The 15,333-nt window shown below is 33.0% G+C and overlaps 1 protein-coding gene across 1 annotated transcript in view; it reads left to right on the top strand.

Annotated features, from left to right (window-relative positions):
- Tmem38b (transmembrane protein 38B) overlaps positions 1-15,333 on the top strand; it is a 53,288-nt gene that overhangs the window by 23,636 nt on the left and 14,319 nt on the right. Inside the window, exons 3-4 of the mRNA XM_005329736.4 lie at positions 7,565-7,749; positions 8,526-8,613. Of these exons, the coding sequence (XP_005329793.1) occupies positions 7,565-7,749; positions 8,526-8,613 (273 nt within the window). The remainder of the gene's footprint in view (positions 1-7,564; positions 7,750-8,525; positions 8,614-15,333) is intronic.

Here is a 15,333-nt window from a genome sequence, read left to right on the forward strand (position 1 = left end):
GTACTTTCTACATATACATAGAGGTACATTTATATATGTATATATTATGGTTTTGTTAGATTCATTCCATATTTCTTTCCCTTATGCTTCCTTTTCTCTCTCCCTCTCATTTTCCTATTTTTAATCCACTGATCATCCCTGTATCTTTATGATATCCAATCCCCTCCCCCACTGCCTTTTCCCCCTTATATTGCTTTAGCTTCCACATACAACCCTTGATTTTCTGAGTCTGACTTATTTCACTTTATATGATTTTCTCCATTTCTATCCATTTACTGGCAAATGTCACATTTCATTCTGATTTATGGCTGAGTAAAACTCCATTGTGTGTATATACCACATTTTCTTGATCTGTTTATATATTGACAGGCATCTGGGTTGATTCCATAATTTGGCTATCGTGAATTGTGCTTCTACTAACATTGTATTGGCTGTTTCATTATAGTATGTTGATTTTAGTTCTTGGATAAATACCAAGGAGTGGGATAGCTGGGTTATATGGTGATTCCATTTCTGGAATGGAATCTGCTTTTGAAAGTAGTTGTACTAATTTGCAGTACCAACAACAATATTTGAGTGTACCCTTTGCCTACATCCTTGCCAGCATTTATTTTTATTCATATTCTTGATAATTACTATTCTGACTGTGGTAGTTGTGGTTTGCATTTCCCTGATTGCTAGAGATGTTGAACATTTTTTTCATATATATTTTGGCCATTTGTGTTATGTTTTGTTCTTTTGTCCATTTAATGATTGGGTTATTTTATTTTATTTCATTTTTTTGCATTTTTTTGAGTTCTTTATATATTTTAGAGATTAACCCTCTCTCAGAGGAGTAGTTAGCAAAGATTTTCTCCCAGTCTGTAGGCTCTCTCTTTGCTTTCTTTCTTTTGTTTTTTTGGGGGAGGCAGGTGTGGGTACCAGGATTGAACTCAGAACACTCAACCATTGAGGCACATCCGTAGCCCTATTTTGTATTTTATTTAAAATCAGTGTCTCACTGAGTTGCTTAGTGCCTCGCAATTGCTGTGGGTATCTTCCTGTCTCATCCACCTGAGCTGTTGAGATTGCAGGCCTGTGCCATTGCGCCCTGCCCTCTTTTACTTCTCAGCTGTGAAAATTGCTTTTTATGTTTAACTCTCTTATGTTTAACTCTTATGTTTAATACAAATGCACCGTTCTGCATTCTAATAATATTATAGCCATTTTATACTATACATACCCTTTTTCAGATTTCATTCAGTCTTATTTTTCAGCTAACTTTAACACTTAACACTAGTTCTTATGACTTATATCTGTTTATTTTGGTTGTCTGAAGTTTATGCTGTAGTAAATTTCATCAGGAATAGTAGTCCCAGAGTTTTCACATAAGGATGTTTATTTGTGTCCTTTGACTCAAAAGCCAATTTATTTATTTACTTATTTAAAAAAATTTATTTATTCTAATTTGTTATATATGACAGCAGAATGCATTTCAATTCATAGTATACATACAGAGCACAGTTTTTCATGTCTCTGGTTGTATACAAAGTAGAGTCACACCATTTGTATCTTCATACAGGTACCTGGGGTAAATGATATCCATCTCATTCTACCATCTGTCCTAACCCCCTTTCCTCTCCCCTCCCTTTCCTTCCCTCGTCTTTGCCTTATCTAAAGCCTATTTTATTGAATATAAAATCATTGACACATGGATAATTAATATATTAAATGTACTATTTCATTTTTTCCCCCTGACTTAAAGCATTGCTGTGAAAAAGTTTAATGGTCTTTTAATTTTCTTGCCCTTATAAGTCACATGCTTTCTCTTTCTCTTTCGCGTGTGCGCTCTCTCTCTCTCTCTCTCTCTCTCTCTCTCTCTCTCTCTCTCTCTCTCTTTCTCTCTTTCTCTCTCTCTCTCACTTTTTTCCTGAATTTTGTTTTCATTAGAGTCTAATAATTTAAATAAAACATGTTTTGATTGGTCTTTTTGGGGCAGTATCTTCAAGTATGTGGGATGTTCTTTTTAGTATATATAAATGTTTTCTTATTTGGAAAAATTGAGTATTTGTACGATTCCCTGGACTTGTTTTTCTTTAGGAATTCCCATTATTACTGGCATATTGGCTCTTCTTTGCCTTTCTTCAATGAATCTTTTTTATCTTTTTAAAAGAATGTATACATTTTTAGTTGTTGATGGACTTTATTTTATTTGTTTATTTATGTGTGTGGTACTGAGAAATGAACCCAGTGTCTCACACATGTGAGGCAAGTGCTCTACCACTGAGCCACAACTCCAGCCCTTTATCTGTCTTTTTAAGTTAAAATATTTTTACCTTTTCCTCTTCTGTTTCTTTGGGTGCACTGTCTGTTGTGTTTATTTCTCTTTTGTGTTTTCTTGTTTAGTTTTCATATCTGAAATTACCTTTATTTTTTATTCATTATCCTTAGTTTTTTTCCTAATTCTGATGTTTGCTGTGCTTTTTATGTCCTATATTGCTTTCTAATGTCTTCAGCTTTTTCTTTCTTTTTATTATTTTGAAATAATGAGCTACAGTTCTAATCTGATTTGCAGAAACATCCTGACTGTTTTTTTTTATTTTTAGTTGTAGTTGAGCACAATACCTTTTATTTTATTTATTTATTTTTTATGTGGTGCTGAGACCTAGTGTCTCACGTGCTAGGAGAGTGCTTTACCACTGAGCCACAACCCCAGCCTCCTGAGTGTTTTTATTGTAGGGGCTTACTTTATTTATTTTTTATTGTAATAAGTTTATATGAGATTTGACCTTAATAATTTTCTATTGATAATATTTATATGAATTTGGTTTCCTTTAGGCTTTCAGAATTAGGTACAATTTTCTGACTTCACAGAGTTTCTATTTGTTGTTTTTATGTAGCATTCAAAAGATGATGGTACATGTTCCCTGAGATTTCTTGAGTCTTTTCTCCTTCCCCATTTTGGTCTAGACTTTTTTCTTTCTTTTATTTTTCTATCCTGTTCTGTTTTGATTTTATTCCAGCAGTTTGTTTTCAATACGGGGCCTGTTCTAGAAGATCATCCTGGTGGATCAGTTTTGAAAGCTCATACAGACTAAATTGTTTAAACCTTTTCCCATCTTCTATCATGAACCCTTTGTCCTATCTGATGTTTAAGCTGCATATATGTTAGTTCACCCTTGCAATCCTAGCTATGTGGAGGTTGAAACAGCAGGAGGATTACCAGTTCTAGGCCAGCCTGGGCAATTTAGTAAGATTCTGTCTCAAAATAAAAAGGGATGAGGATGTAGCTCAGTGGTAGAAACCTTACTTAGCATGCACAAGACTCTAGGTTAATCTCTAGTTACTAAAACAAATGTGCAGGTGAGCACACAGCCCAGAAACCCTCTAGTTTTTCTTCAAATTGGCCTACATTTTTTGTGGTTCTGGGATTGAACCCAGGGCATTATAACATGTTAAGCACACACTATAGCATTGAGCTATATAAGCCCCTAGCCCCTGAACCCATTTTTAAATGGAATATCATACTGACTATAGTTTCCTGGGCATTAATTTTTCACTTGACATTATGTTACTAAGATTCATCTGTATGTTTTTGTGTGTAGCCATAGTGCATTCCTTCCCATTGCTGTATAATCCATTATATTGGTTCCAGTTGTTTTGTTGTGCATTACAAAACCACAGTAATGATAGTAATTTATATATCATTTATTATGTCCTAGACACTCTTCTTAGTGCTTTACATTTACTATCTCATTTAAACCTCACATGAATCTTGTGAGGTAAGTATTGTTTCACTCTTCACAGATCATATAACTGAGGCATGAGGCATGAGGCATGCAGGATTAATAACTTACCCAAGGGATTGCAGATACTGATTGGAACCTAGGATATCTAGTTCTTTGTACTTTGTTCATGCAATGTATTCCTTTCCCCCCCGCCCCCCAAGTACTGGGGATTGAACCCAGGGCACTCTACTACTGAGCCCCTTCCCCCCTTTAAAATTTTGAGAGGGTCTTGCCAGGTTTCTGAGGCTGGTCTTGAACTTTCAATCCTCCTGTTGCAGTCTCCAGAGTAGTTGGGTTTATAGGAGTGTGCTACCACACCTGACAATATTGCATCATATTCTGCAAATAGGAATCTTTTCTTTGTCCTCATAGACCATTACATATAAAAAAGTTTCTGGTTTAAAGACATAGTATATTTTACTATTTTCTCCTTTAAAGTTTTAATATTTAGAATAAATATATAGTCTTTGCTTCATTTAATTTTTCTTATTTCTTTCTTTATTTTTAGTATTGGGTATTGAACCACTGAGTCACATCCCCAGCCCTTCTTATTTTTAATTTGAGACCACATCTATATAAGTTGCTTAGGGACTCACTAAGTTCCTGAGGCTGACCTCAAACTTGCGATCCTCCTGCCTTAGCCTCCTGAGTCACTGAGATTACAGGCATGTGCCCTGTGCCCAACTACTTCATTTAATTTTAATTTGAAAATTAAAATGATGTTTGGAGTGTAAATTCTAGCAAGTAAGGTCATCTTTAGTATCATAGTGCACACATCTGGAGATTAACACCATCTACTGGCATACAGAAACAATAACTTGGTTATGTCATAATTATTGGTTAGAAGGATTTTTCTTTTTTTCTTAAATTTTTTTTTAGTTGTAGTTGGAATACAATACCTTTATTTTATTTATTTAGTTTTATGTAGTGCTGAGGATCGAACCTAGTGCCTCGCACGTGCTAGGCAAATGCTCTATCGCTAAGCCATAACCCCAGCCTATAGATGGGGTTTTCTTTTTGAAAATCTGCTTCTGAGGAATCAAATATTTTATAATTTTTGTGTGTACTGATTTTTATTCCCCAGGGTTTTTTTTTTAACTTTGAACTTAAATTCCCAAGTGTAACTTATTGTATGTTGCATATTATACAGTTGCATAGCTAAAATTAACATTTAGACAAGCTGTCATTGGGTAAGTCTTTTTTCCAAGCACATATATAAAATAATTTATTAGAGTAATAAGAACAAGAGGAAACTATTATATTAAACCCCAACATTAATTATATTTATTTAGTGTTCTGTTTTGGTTTAGTTAAGTGATAATATCTTTGTAGAGGAATGGAATTGATAGTACAGTGAAAACAGAATTCTCAGTGACTAACCTTGGGAAGTTTTACTCCAATCTTTCTGACTTTAAGTGGTTTAGCTTTCATTTGTTGGTGGTGTAGGATTTTATTTGTATCTTGTTTTTGGACTAATTTCTATCCTTGGTCATTTTTCTTTCTTTATCAGTTTAATCCATGAGACTTAAAAATGTGTGAGAAATCCATTATTGTCATTCATTTTTTTCTTTTTCTGTTTTTTCTTTAGGCACTTTTACAAGTTAAATGTATCTTAGATGTTATAAGGAGGGACATGTGATTACTTAATGAGTGTTAGTTGAGTGATTCATTAAAGGAATTTAAAAAAATCTAATTTATATTACAGAGTAGGAATAGTTGTTTTAGAGATTCAGTGTTTCTGATATATTTACTTATAAGTCTTCTGAACAAAATAAATGTTCTTTTGCTTTGGGGCTATTTAGCACTCAAGGAGAGTGGTTTTTTGTTTAATGTGTTAGCTTATTGTAGTTATTCACATATTTAGAAATATCTGATTAAGGTCTTAATAATTCAGAAATAGAAATAATTATAAAATCTTGAATATGAGAAGTCCAAGATTACTCTTGTAATAGCATACGTGTTTAACTCATGTTAAAGATAGACTTAGTGAATGGATTGAGCAATGGGGTCATTTGTACTATTGTTTTTGTTATTCCTTTCAGTATTTTACTTTTGAATTTAATTTCTGTTAAAGTGAAAACTAATCTTTTCTAATTCTAATGTATAATTTTATTTTATTAAAATATATACAATTTATTATTTAAATGTATATACTCTCTTTCCTAATCGGCTATCTAACCCATTTCTTAGAAATGAGTGCAGAGACTTTTTTTTTTAACAATATCTTATTTATTTATCTATTCATTCATTCATTCATTCATTCATTTATTTATTTATTTTATGTGGTGCTGAAGATTGAACCCAGGGCCTCATACATGCTAGGTGAGTGCTCTACTGCTGAGCCACAACTTCAGCCCTAGAGTACAGAGACTTTTAAAATATTATATGAACATATAAAAATTTTAAATTATTCTAGCCAATTTTCAGAAATCTTTTAGTACTTTCCAATAATCTTTCTCTCAAGCTCTCTGTCAACTGATTCTTTGATTTGGTATATTTTGTATTTTGCTTTCACATTGATTGCTAATAAATTATTTATTTCAGAGATACTTTCCACCCTGGTGACTATTAGGTTAGGGAGTAATAAGATGAATAATTTCTGACCTGTAAGGACTATTATAATTGATTATGAGTGTTATAGTCTTTATTTTATATTGTCTCAAAATAAAAAATAAAAGAGCTGGGAATGTAACTCAGTGGTTAAGCACCTGGGTTCATTCCCTGGTACCAAAACAAAACAAAACAAAACAAAACAAAAAACCCATGATACTTCTTGAGTGCCCTGTATTTCTTTATCATCCCATTAGAGAGAAGGTACATTTTACCTTAAGCACAATATTGTCTACTAGAGTCTTTTAGAAATGAAGAGAAAATAAGTCGTTTTTTTTTTCTAGTAAAAACTTCTGACATTATTTGAACAGGTGCTTAGGACAAGTGAAATTTAAAAAATAATTCATCAGAGGTGAATTGTTCTTAAAATGTTAACATGATTGGTTAAAACTAAGCATGTTCAACTAAATTTTAAAAACCAGCTTATATTCTTTCAGTTGTATGAAAATAAGTGTTCTTTAACAACCCTGCTTGCTTTTGAGCTATCACCTATCTTTGTATAGATTTAGCTTATGTTGTTCACAAAGAGGCACAGGAAAGAAGTTACTGGGGATTGAGTGCAACCCTTTCTCAATTACCAAATGCCCTTTTCTCCAATTCATTTTTCCAGAGTATAAAAGACATTGTGTAATTAGAGCAGTCTTCACCCCTAGAAGTGATTATGCTTTTGCTTAATTTTGTTAGTTGATTCAATACTTCCAGAAAATAGGCTCAAATTAGGAACTCAGTAGATACTTCATCCATTTATGGAGTATTCACAAGCCCAAAGTTTACATTCCCCTCTGGTCGTGACTTTTTTTGTTTTTTTTGGTATCAGGGATTGAACTCAGGTGACTCAACCACTGAGCCACATACTCAGCCCTCTTTTGTATTTTATTTAGAGACAGGATCTCACTGAGTTGCTTAGCACCTCACTTTTTGCTGAGGCTGGCTTTGAACTTGCAGTCCTCCTGACTTAGCTTCCCTAGCTGCTGGAATTACAGGTGTATGTCACCGCACTCAGCTGATCATGACATTTTGACATGTGATTGACCTTCCTATACAATATGTGCTTTTCTTGGATTCCTATTCTAAGTTTACATGGATAATTCCATTTATTGTGTTATGCCATATTGTTAGTACTGATAGAGCTTTGTTTCTGTTCTTCTGATTCTGCACATATTAAAATATTTAAATTTTAATTTCAGGTATATTATATTTTTTTGCCCTTGGGACCTTATTTCCCAGGGCTATTCATTCTTACCTGTTCAACTTCTGGCTGCGGGAATGAAGGAAGTGACCAGAACTTGGAAAATAATAGGTGGAATCACACATGCTAATAGCTATTACAAAAATGGCTGGTTAGTCATGATAGCTATTGGATGGGCCCAAGGTAATATTAACAATATGTGTTCATAGGTATTCTCTTATTGATGTACCATAATTTTGGGGATGGCGTACTTTTATTAACAGTCTTTTTGGAGGTAGAAACCTTGTTTCTGTTGGCTAGCAAAATTATTTAAAAACTTGTACTTTTCTCTAGTACTAGTTCATCAGCCATTATTTTGAGCCTGACTGCCTTGTTATCTAAAAATTTTATATTTCATTTTTATCTTTAATTTATGAACCAGAGACATTTATGTTAACATAAATAAAACAAGTTTACTTAAGAAATTATGTAGCTCATATAAATAAAAACCAGTTCTTTTCCTCCAACTTGAATTACTGGAAATAGTAAATATGATTGGTTATAAATTCATGTTCATGCATCAGTTGCTTTTATCGTTGCTTTCTGTAGGAATTGAATGAATTTCTCTAACAACTTGTTATAGCATACTGTACCTAAAACTAATTATATCAGGAGAGTAAATGGTAAAACAGAGGATTTTATTTTTTAGGTCTGAAACAAACCTCTAGCCATACCTCTGTGCTTGAGACCTCAAATTTAAGCTTAAGTGCAGTAAAATAGACAATTGCCGTGTTGGTGAAAGGGGAGAATTGCAGATGTTTCAGTATCCTAAGCTTACAAAGCAATTTTTTTCTTTCTTCCAATATTTCTGTTTGGAAATCCTCTTGGATTTTAAATCAGGTGGTAGAATTATGGCTCCCCTCAAATATTCTTAAGAAAGTTACTAAATAATCTTGTTTATTTTTTATTTTTATTTTTAGGTGCAGGTGGTATCATTATCACAAATTTTGAACAGCTACTAAAAGGAGATTGGAAACCAGAAGGTAATGAATGGCTGAAGATGTCCTAGTAAGTTGGTATATATTTTACTGAGATCTGGATTTTGTTCTTAGATCTTTTTAACAGCATTTTTAGAACTCCCAAGTGTAATGAAATATAGCTGAAAAAATAAGTGGTAATGACAATGGAAAGAAAACCCCCAAATTTTATTCTAAGAGTTTTCTCTCTCAAATGAAGTTTTAAAATAAATATTGATTCACTTCTCTGAGGATTTATCCTCTTAAAAAACAAAACAAAATAAAACAAAACAAAAACCTCCAGATTATCATAGAATTATGGGAAGAGTATATACTTATGAAGAGAGATCTACTTAGAGGCAGACTTCTCTGGATGGAAATGAATCAATTATAGGCTCTTGGCATTTTCATTAGTGTGATATCGCACACATTTCAGTTTATACATAGCTCTAGTAGTAAAATGTCAAAATTAATGGGAAAATAAATTAGTACATTATCATAAGATCCTGAGAGTGGTTTTAAAAATTACAGGTGAGTTTAAGTATCAAAGTAAGAAAAAGATTAGCAGAAATAATCCACTGTATATTTGTGTGATGCAAACTGTAGGTCATGTCTGTTTAGAGAAAAGAATCTAATCATTAGATGTTTTCTAAAGACAACAACTCAAATCTTAAATAAGTCGTAGGTATATACCTGGTGCACCTGAAAATGAAATGGAAAAATATAGTTATTATTCACACAGGTTGAGAAAGAGAAGACTTAGGAATAGTGGCCATAATAAGCTGCTCTTACTGTTGATTTTTATAAGCTCATTTTCAAATTAATGGATTAAATATAAAGATCACAAGCATTATGAATGAGGTAGTATTTTTGAGTGAACCATAAATTCCAGGATATTCAACTTGGAAAGTATCCTTTAAAGCTTATAAGAGGTAGTTTGAACATAATATATTCTAAAGTAAAGTCTTAGAGAATAGTATATAAAATCAGTGTTTTAGAATAAGTGGAACTGAAAACAGAATCCAAAGCTATTTTCTGAGGCTTTATCCTATCAGGTGCTATGTAGACACTTCTAAAAACATATATATTATCACTGATACTCTCAATAAACCTAAAAAGCAGGTATTATTTCTACTTCATGGGTTAGAAAACTAAGGCTCAGAGATGTCAGAAGACTAGCTTATTGCTACCTAGGTATTTAGAATGTTTTTCTTTTCTTTCTTTCCTTTTTTAATTGTGCATTTCTTAATTTTTAAATTAAGCTAAAACTTTATATTGAGTAAACTTCGTCCATTTAAAGAATATAATTTTTGTTGAGTTTAAATAGAAATATATAATAAAAGAATAGTGATCACTATCAAGAATATTTCCATTAATCCACAAATTTCCTTTTGTCCCTTTGCATTCCATCTCTCCCTCCATTCTTGATTATAGACAGAAATCTGTTTTTTTTTTCTAGAATTTTATGTAAACGGATTTTGTATATTCTTTTGGGTCTTACTTCTTTCTTTCATCATAGCAATTTTGAGGTTCAACATGGATGAACTAGTTTCTTCCTTTTTGTGCTATATTTTATTTTAGGAGCAATCACATTTTATTTTATCTGTTGATGGACATTTGGGTTGATTCCAGTTTCGACCATTGTGAGCAAAAGTTCTTTCAATATTTGTATGTGAATCATTGTGTGGACACATTCTTATTTTATTTATGTAAACATATTAGGGAGTGGCTGAGTTGTATGGTAGGTGTACATTTAACTTTTTTAAAACCATTGCCCATTTTCCCAAAGTGTCTTAAGAGTTCTAGTTGCTCCATATTATTGCCAAGCCTTGGGATTGCCAGTCTTTTTATTTTTAGAAATTACAGTGAGTACATTTCTCATTGTGATTTTAGTTAGTATTTCCCTGTGGACTATGTTGAACATCTTTTCATATGCTTATTGGCCATTTTATGTCTGTTTTGAGAAATATCTGTATATACCTTTTTCTATTGTTATGATTAGATTGTTTGTCTTATTATATTGTTTTTTAATTTTTTTTGTTTGTTTCTGGACCTTTATTTTATTTATTTATTTTTATGTGGTGTTAAGGATCAAACCCAGGACCTCACTAGTGCTAGGCTAGTGGTCTACCACCGAGCTACAATCCCAGCCCTTGTTATATTCTTTATATATTCTGAATACCATTTCTTTTTTTATTCTAATTTGTTATGTATGACAGCAGTATGCATTACAATTCATATTATACATAAAATGCCATTTCTTTGATGTGTGTTTGTAGAATTTTGGTACAGATCAATTTATCAATTTTTTAATACTTTCATATTCTGGGATGTCTTTGCCTATCCAGTGTTGCAAAGTTATTATTCTAATGGTTTCAAGAAATTTCTACTCTTAGCTTTTATAGTTATGTCTATGATCTATTTCAAGTTTAATTTTTGTATAAATAGTATTGTGTACGATTTGATATTTATTTTTCCCTTCTATATGCAGTTGTTTTGGCACCATTTCTTGGGAAGACTTCTTTTGCCCATTTAGTGCCTTGTTAACCCTTGTTTTTTTTCCCCCATAATCAAGTGATCACATATTTGTGGCTCTGTTTCTGGATTTTCTTCTGTTTTACTGATGTAAAAGTCCCCTAATGCCCAAACCCCACTATGGTATGGGAGTTTTCAGTTTTAATATCTTTTGGAACCTATATGCTGTTTTCCATACTTTGTTATACGCTAGTTTTAATTCCTACTATAGTGTGAAAGGTTGCATTTTCTTCATACCTTTATCGGCATTTCTTGTCTTTTGTTTTTTTTTTTGATATTAGCTACCCTCATGGGTGTGAGTTGGTATCTCACAGTAGTTTAATTTGCATTTCATTGATGATTAATAATGTTGGCTATTTTTATGTCCTTTGGAGAAATATTAAGTTCCTTTGCTTCCTTTTTAAACCTGGTTATATATTTTCTTGCTGTTAGATTGTATGGTTTCTTAATAAATTCTGGATATTAACCATGTATCATATACTAGGTTTAAATATTTTCCCAGTCTATGGTTTGCCCTTTCACTTTATTGGTTGTTTCCTTTGTTGTACAGAAGCTTTTTAACTTGATAGAGTCCTGTTAATTTATTTGTTTTTGCTTTTGTAGCTTGGGATTTTGATATGGTATTCAAAAAGTCATTCCAAAGCAGTGGCATACTCTCAGCCTATACAGGTTGCATGACAAAATTAGATTCATGTTATCAAAATAATTCTTAGAAAAGTGATGCAGGAGGCATCACAATACCAGACCTTAAATTGTAACTCAGAGTGATAGTAATAAAACTGGTATGGTATTGGCACCAAAACCAATGGTACAGAATAGAAGACAAAGAGAAACCCATGTAAATATAGTTATTTTATACTAGACTAAGGCTCCATAAACATGCTTTGGAGAAAAGATAGCCTCTTCAACAAATGGTGCTAGGAAAACTGGATATCTATGTGTATCAAAATGAAATTAAACCCCTCTCTCTGACCCTGCACAAACTCAACTCAGAGTGTATCAAGGACTTATGCATTAGATCAGAGACCTTGCAGCTACTAGAAGAAGATAAAGTAGGTCCAGATGTCTATCATGTTGGCCTCAGAACTGAATTCCTCAACAAAACTTTTTTTAAAGAGTAAAAAGTAAAATCAAGAATCAATAAATGGGTTGGTATCAAACTAAAAAGCTTCTTCACAGCAAGGAAACAATCAAGAATATGAAGAGAGAGCCTAAGGAATGGGGGTAAGTCTTTGCCACCTTCACCTAAATAGAACATTAATCTCCAGGATATACAAAAAACTCAAAAACAAAACAAAACAAAACAAAAAACTTAACACTGTAAAAAGAAATAACCCAGTCAATAAATGGGCAAAGGAACTGAACAGGTGCTTCACAGAAGAAATACGATCAAGTCAGCAAATATATGGAAAAATGTTTAGCTTTTCTAGCAATTAGAGAAATGCAAATTAAAACTACATTGAGATTTCATCTCACTTCAGTCAGAATGGCAATTATCAAGAGTACAAGTAACAATAAATATTGGAGAGGAAGTAGGGAAAAATGTACACTCATACATTGCTGGTGGAACTACAGATTGGTACAACCACTCTGGAAAGCAGTATGGAGATTCTTCAGAAAGCTTAGAATGGAACTACCATTTGACCCAGTTATCCCACTCCTTGGCATATACCCAAAGGACTTAAAATCAGCATACTATAGTGACACAGCCACATCATTGTTTATAGCAGCTCAGTTCACAATAGGCTAAGCTATGGAACCAAGCTAGGTGTGCCCTTCAACAAATGAATGGATAAAGAATGTGGTATATATACACAATGGAATATTGCTCAGCTATAAAGAAGAATGAAATTATGACATTTTTTCCATAAGAGATGGAACTGAAATCTGTCATGCAAGCAAAATAAGCCAGTCCCCAAAAACCAAAGGCTGAATGTTCTCTTTGATATGCGCATGCTAACACATAAGAAAGGGGGTGGAGAATAGAAGTTCATTGGATTAGACAAAGGGAATGAAGGGAAGGGAGGGAGAAGGGAATAGGAAGGACAGTAGGTTATATCGGACATAACTTTCCTAACTTCATATGTGAATACATGATCACTATAACGCCACAACCACAGGAATGGGAAATATACTCCATGTATCTATAATACGTCAAAATACACTCCACTATTTTGTATATCTAAAAAGAACAAATAAAATATTTAAAAACTTAAATTCATGCTTAGGAAGATTTTCTCTGGTAAGAAAAAATTTTTTCTCTGGTCAAGGGTTTAATTGGATAGTCTTTTACTAGTGTTGAAGGGTTAGGCATGTGATTCATGGATAAATTTCAGCCATCATAGTCGAAGCCCAGGAATAGAGAGGAGATTATTCAAGAAAGATTTGTGGAGGAAGGATTCACTTAACTAATGGCATGGATCCCAGGAAACCCAGAGAGTGTTAGAAATGTTAAATTAGCAGATATACTGCGAGCTTGGACTGCAAGAACAGAGACAGGATGAAATGAAAGAAGATTATCAAACTCATGGAATTCCTTAGGTGAAAAATAGGCTGATAAAACTGCGCAGCTACAGAAGTGTGCTGCCCTCTAAAGGAAAAGGAATAATGACTTCATGGGGGGGGCTGCACCCCAGAGGCCCGAGTCTAGCCCCACAGTCTGGAGTCAGAGGTGCAGAAACCAAAGATGTGAGTGTAGAGATTGGAGCTGCAGATTCAGGACAGTGCATCCAGCCATAGAGGATTATCCCCAAGCCTTGAAACCTAATGGAATTGCCCTGCTGAATTTTGAAATTGCTTGGTACCAATGATATATTTATTTTATTTCTTCCTTTTGGAATGAGAATGTCTGTAACTGTTACCCAGTACCTGTTCCACCATTGTGGAACTAGAAAACTTGTTTTTAGTTTTACAGGAAATTAGTATGTATTACAATTTTCTAATACATCCTGAGTTTCCTGACAAATCTCATATTTTGATTTAAAATGGAATTTCCCTCAATTCTAACCCTTCTCCAGTGTCCTGCTCCCATTTAGTATCTATAAAATCATTATTCAAATTCAACCTTCAAGAGAATGTAATCCAAAATGGAATATGTGTATGCCAAGGCCATACCTGTAATGACCCACTTTGGTACAGAAACCAAACTAGTAGAAATGAATAGTTGAAAAATAATTTGAAGACAAATCTAATTTCATTTGTTTTTATCTTATCCTTTTAGAATTTCAGTTTTATGTACAGTTTATAATAAAATTATGTATGTATGCATACTTTTATAAATTAAGAAACATATTAGGGAGCATCTAAAACATAAAGACCTATAGGGATATAAAATAAAAACTTAGAGATCACTGTTTTAAAATATGTTACTCAGTGTATTGGTAAATGAATTCCAAATCCTGTTGCCTAAACTTATTCCTATTTTGAACTTAATCTTTAGTGTATAATAATTAAATAACCTATTTTAAAAAATAAAGTGACTTATTATTAGGGATCTTTAAATTTGTCATGTTGCAATATGGCATTCTGAGAGTGTATCATTTATCTTTATGGTAAGCATAGAGAAGCTAGATAATGATCTATTACTGAGGTATACTTTAAATAATGTGGCGGGTGTATAATATCAAAGTAATGTTGCTTATTTGATCCATTAGTAACTCATTGTAGACTTAAAATTTCAGCATTAAGATATTAGCAAAAGTTAATATGATGTGTTGGAGTTGGCTCATATTGTTTTATGGAGCCAGTTGTGTACATCTCTTTTTCATTGCATGCAGCAGCCTGAAATTAGCTATGTGGGAGTATGTACATCATGGAAATAGGCAAACACTATAAATTGGGGATGAATTTCCCTCCTCTCACCCTCTCCTCTCTTACTGCCACATCCCCTAGCTTGTTTAGCACTGAGGGTTTTTCAATACTAATTCCAAATCATGCTGTGAAACATAAGACTTTCAGCTCCTTTTTGGAACAATGTTATATGTGCAAAGTATGTTTTAGAAATGTTGCATTATGGAAATATACTCACCTTTTAGTTAGAGAGCCATGATGTACATAGACATTTCTGAAATCTCTGATACTTTATACTGTGAAGAAAGGTATTTAATTTTGTATGACTTAGCATTTCCAAAATTCTTAAGTATATTCACAAATCTCATTTTGTGTTAATATCTGTTAGTAGCTCATTAAAAAATGTTGTACAGGGGCTGGGGATGTGGCTCAAGTGGTAGTGTGCTCG

The sequence above is a fragment of the Ictidomys tridecemlineatus genome, chromosome 4 (genome assembly GCF_052094955.1).
Source record: "Ictidomys tridecemlineatus isolate mIctTri1 chromosome 4, mIctTri1.hap1, whole genome shotgun sequence".
Lineage (NCBI taxonomy): Eukaryota > Metazoa > Chordata > Mammalia > Rodentia > Sciuridae > Ictidomys > Ictidomys tridecemlineatus.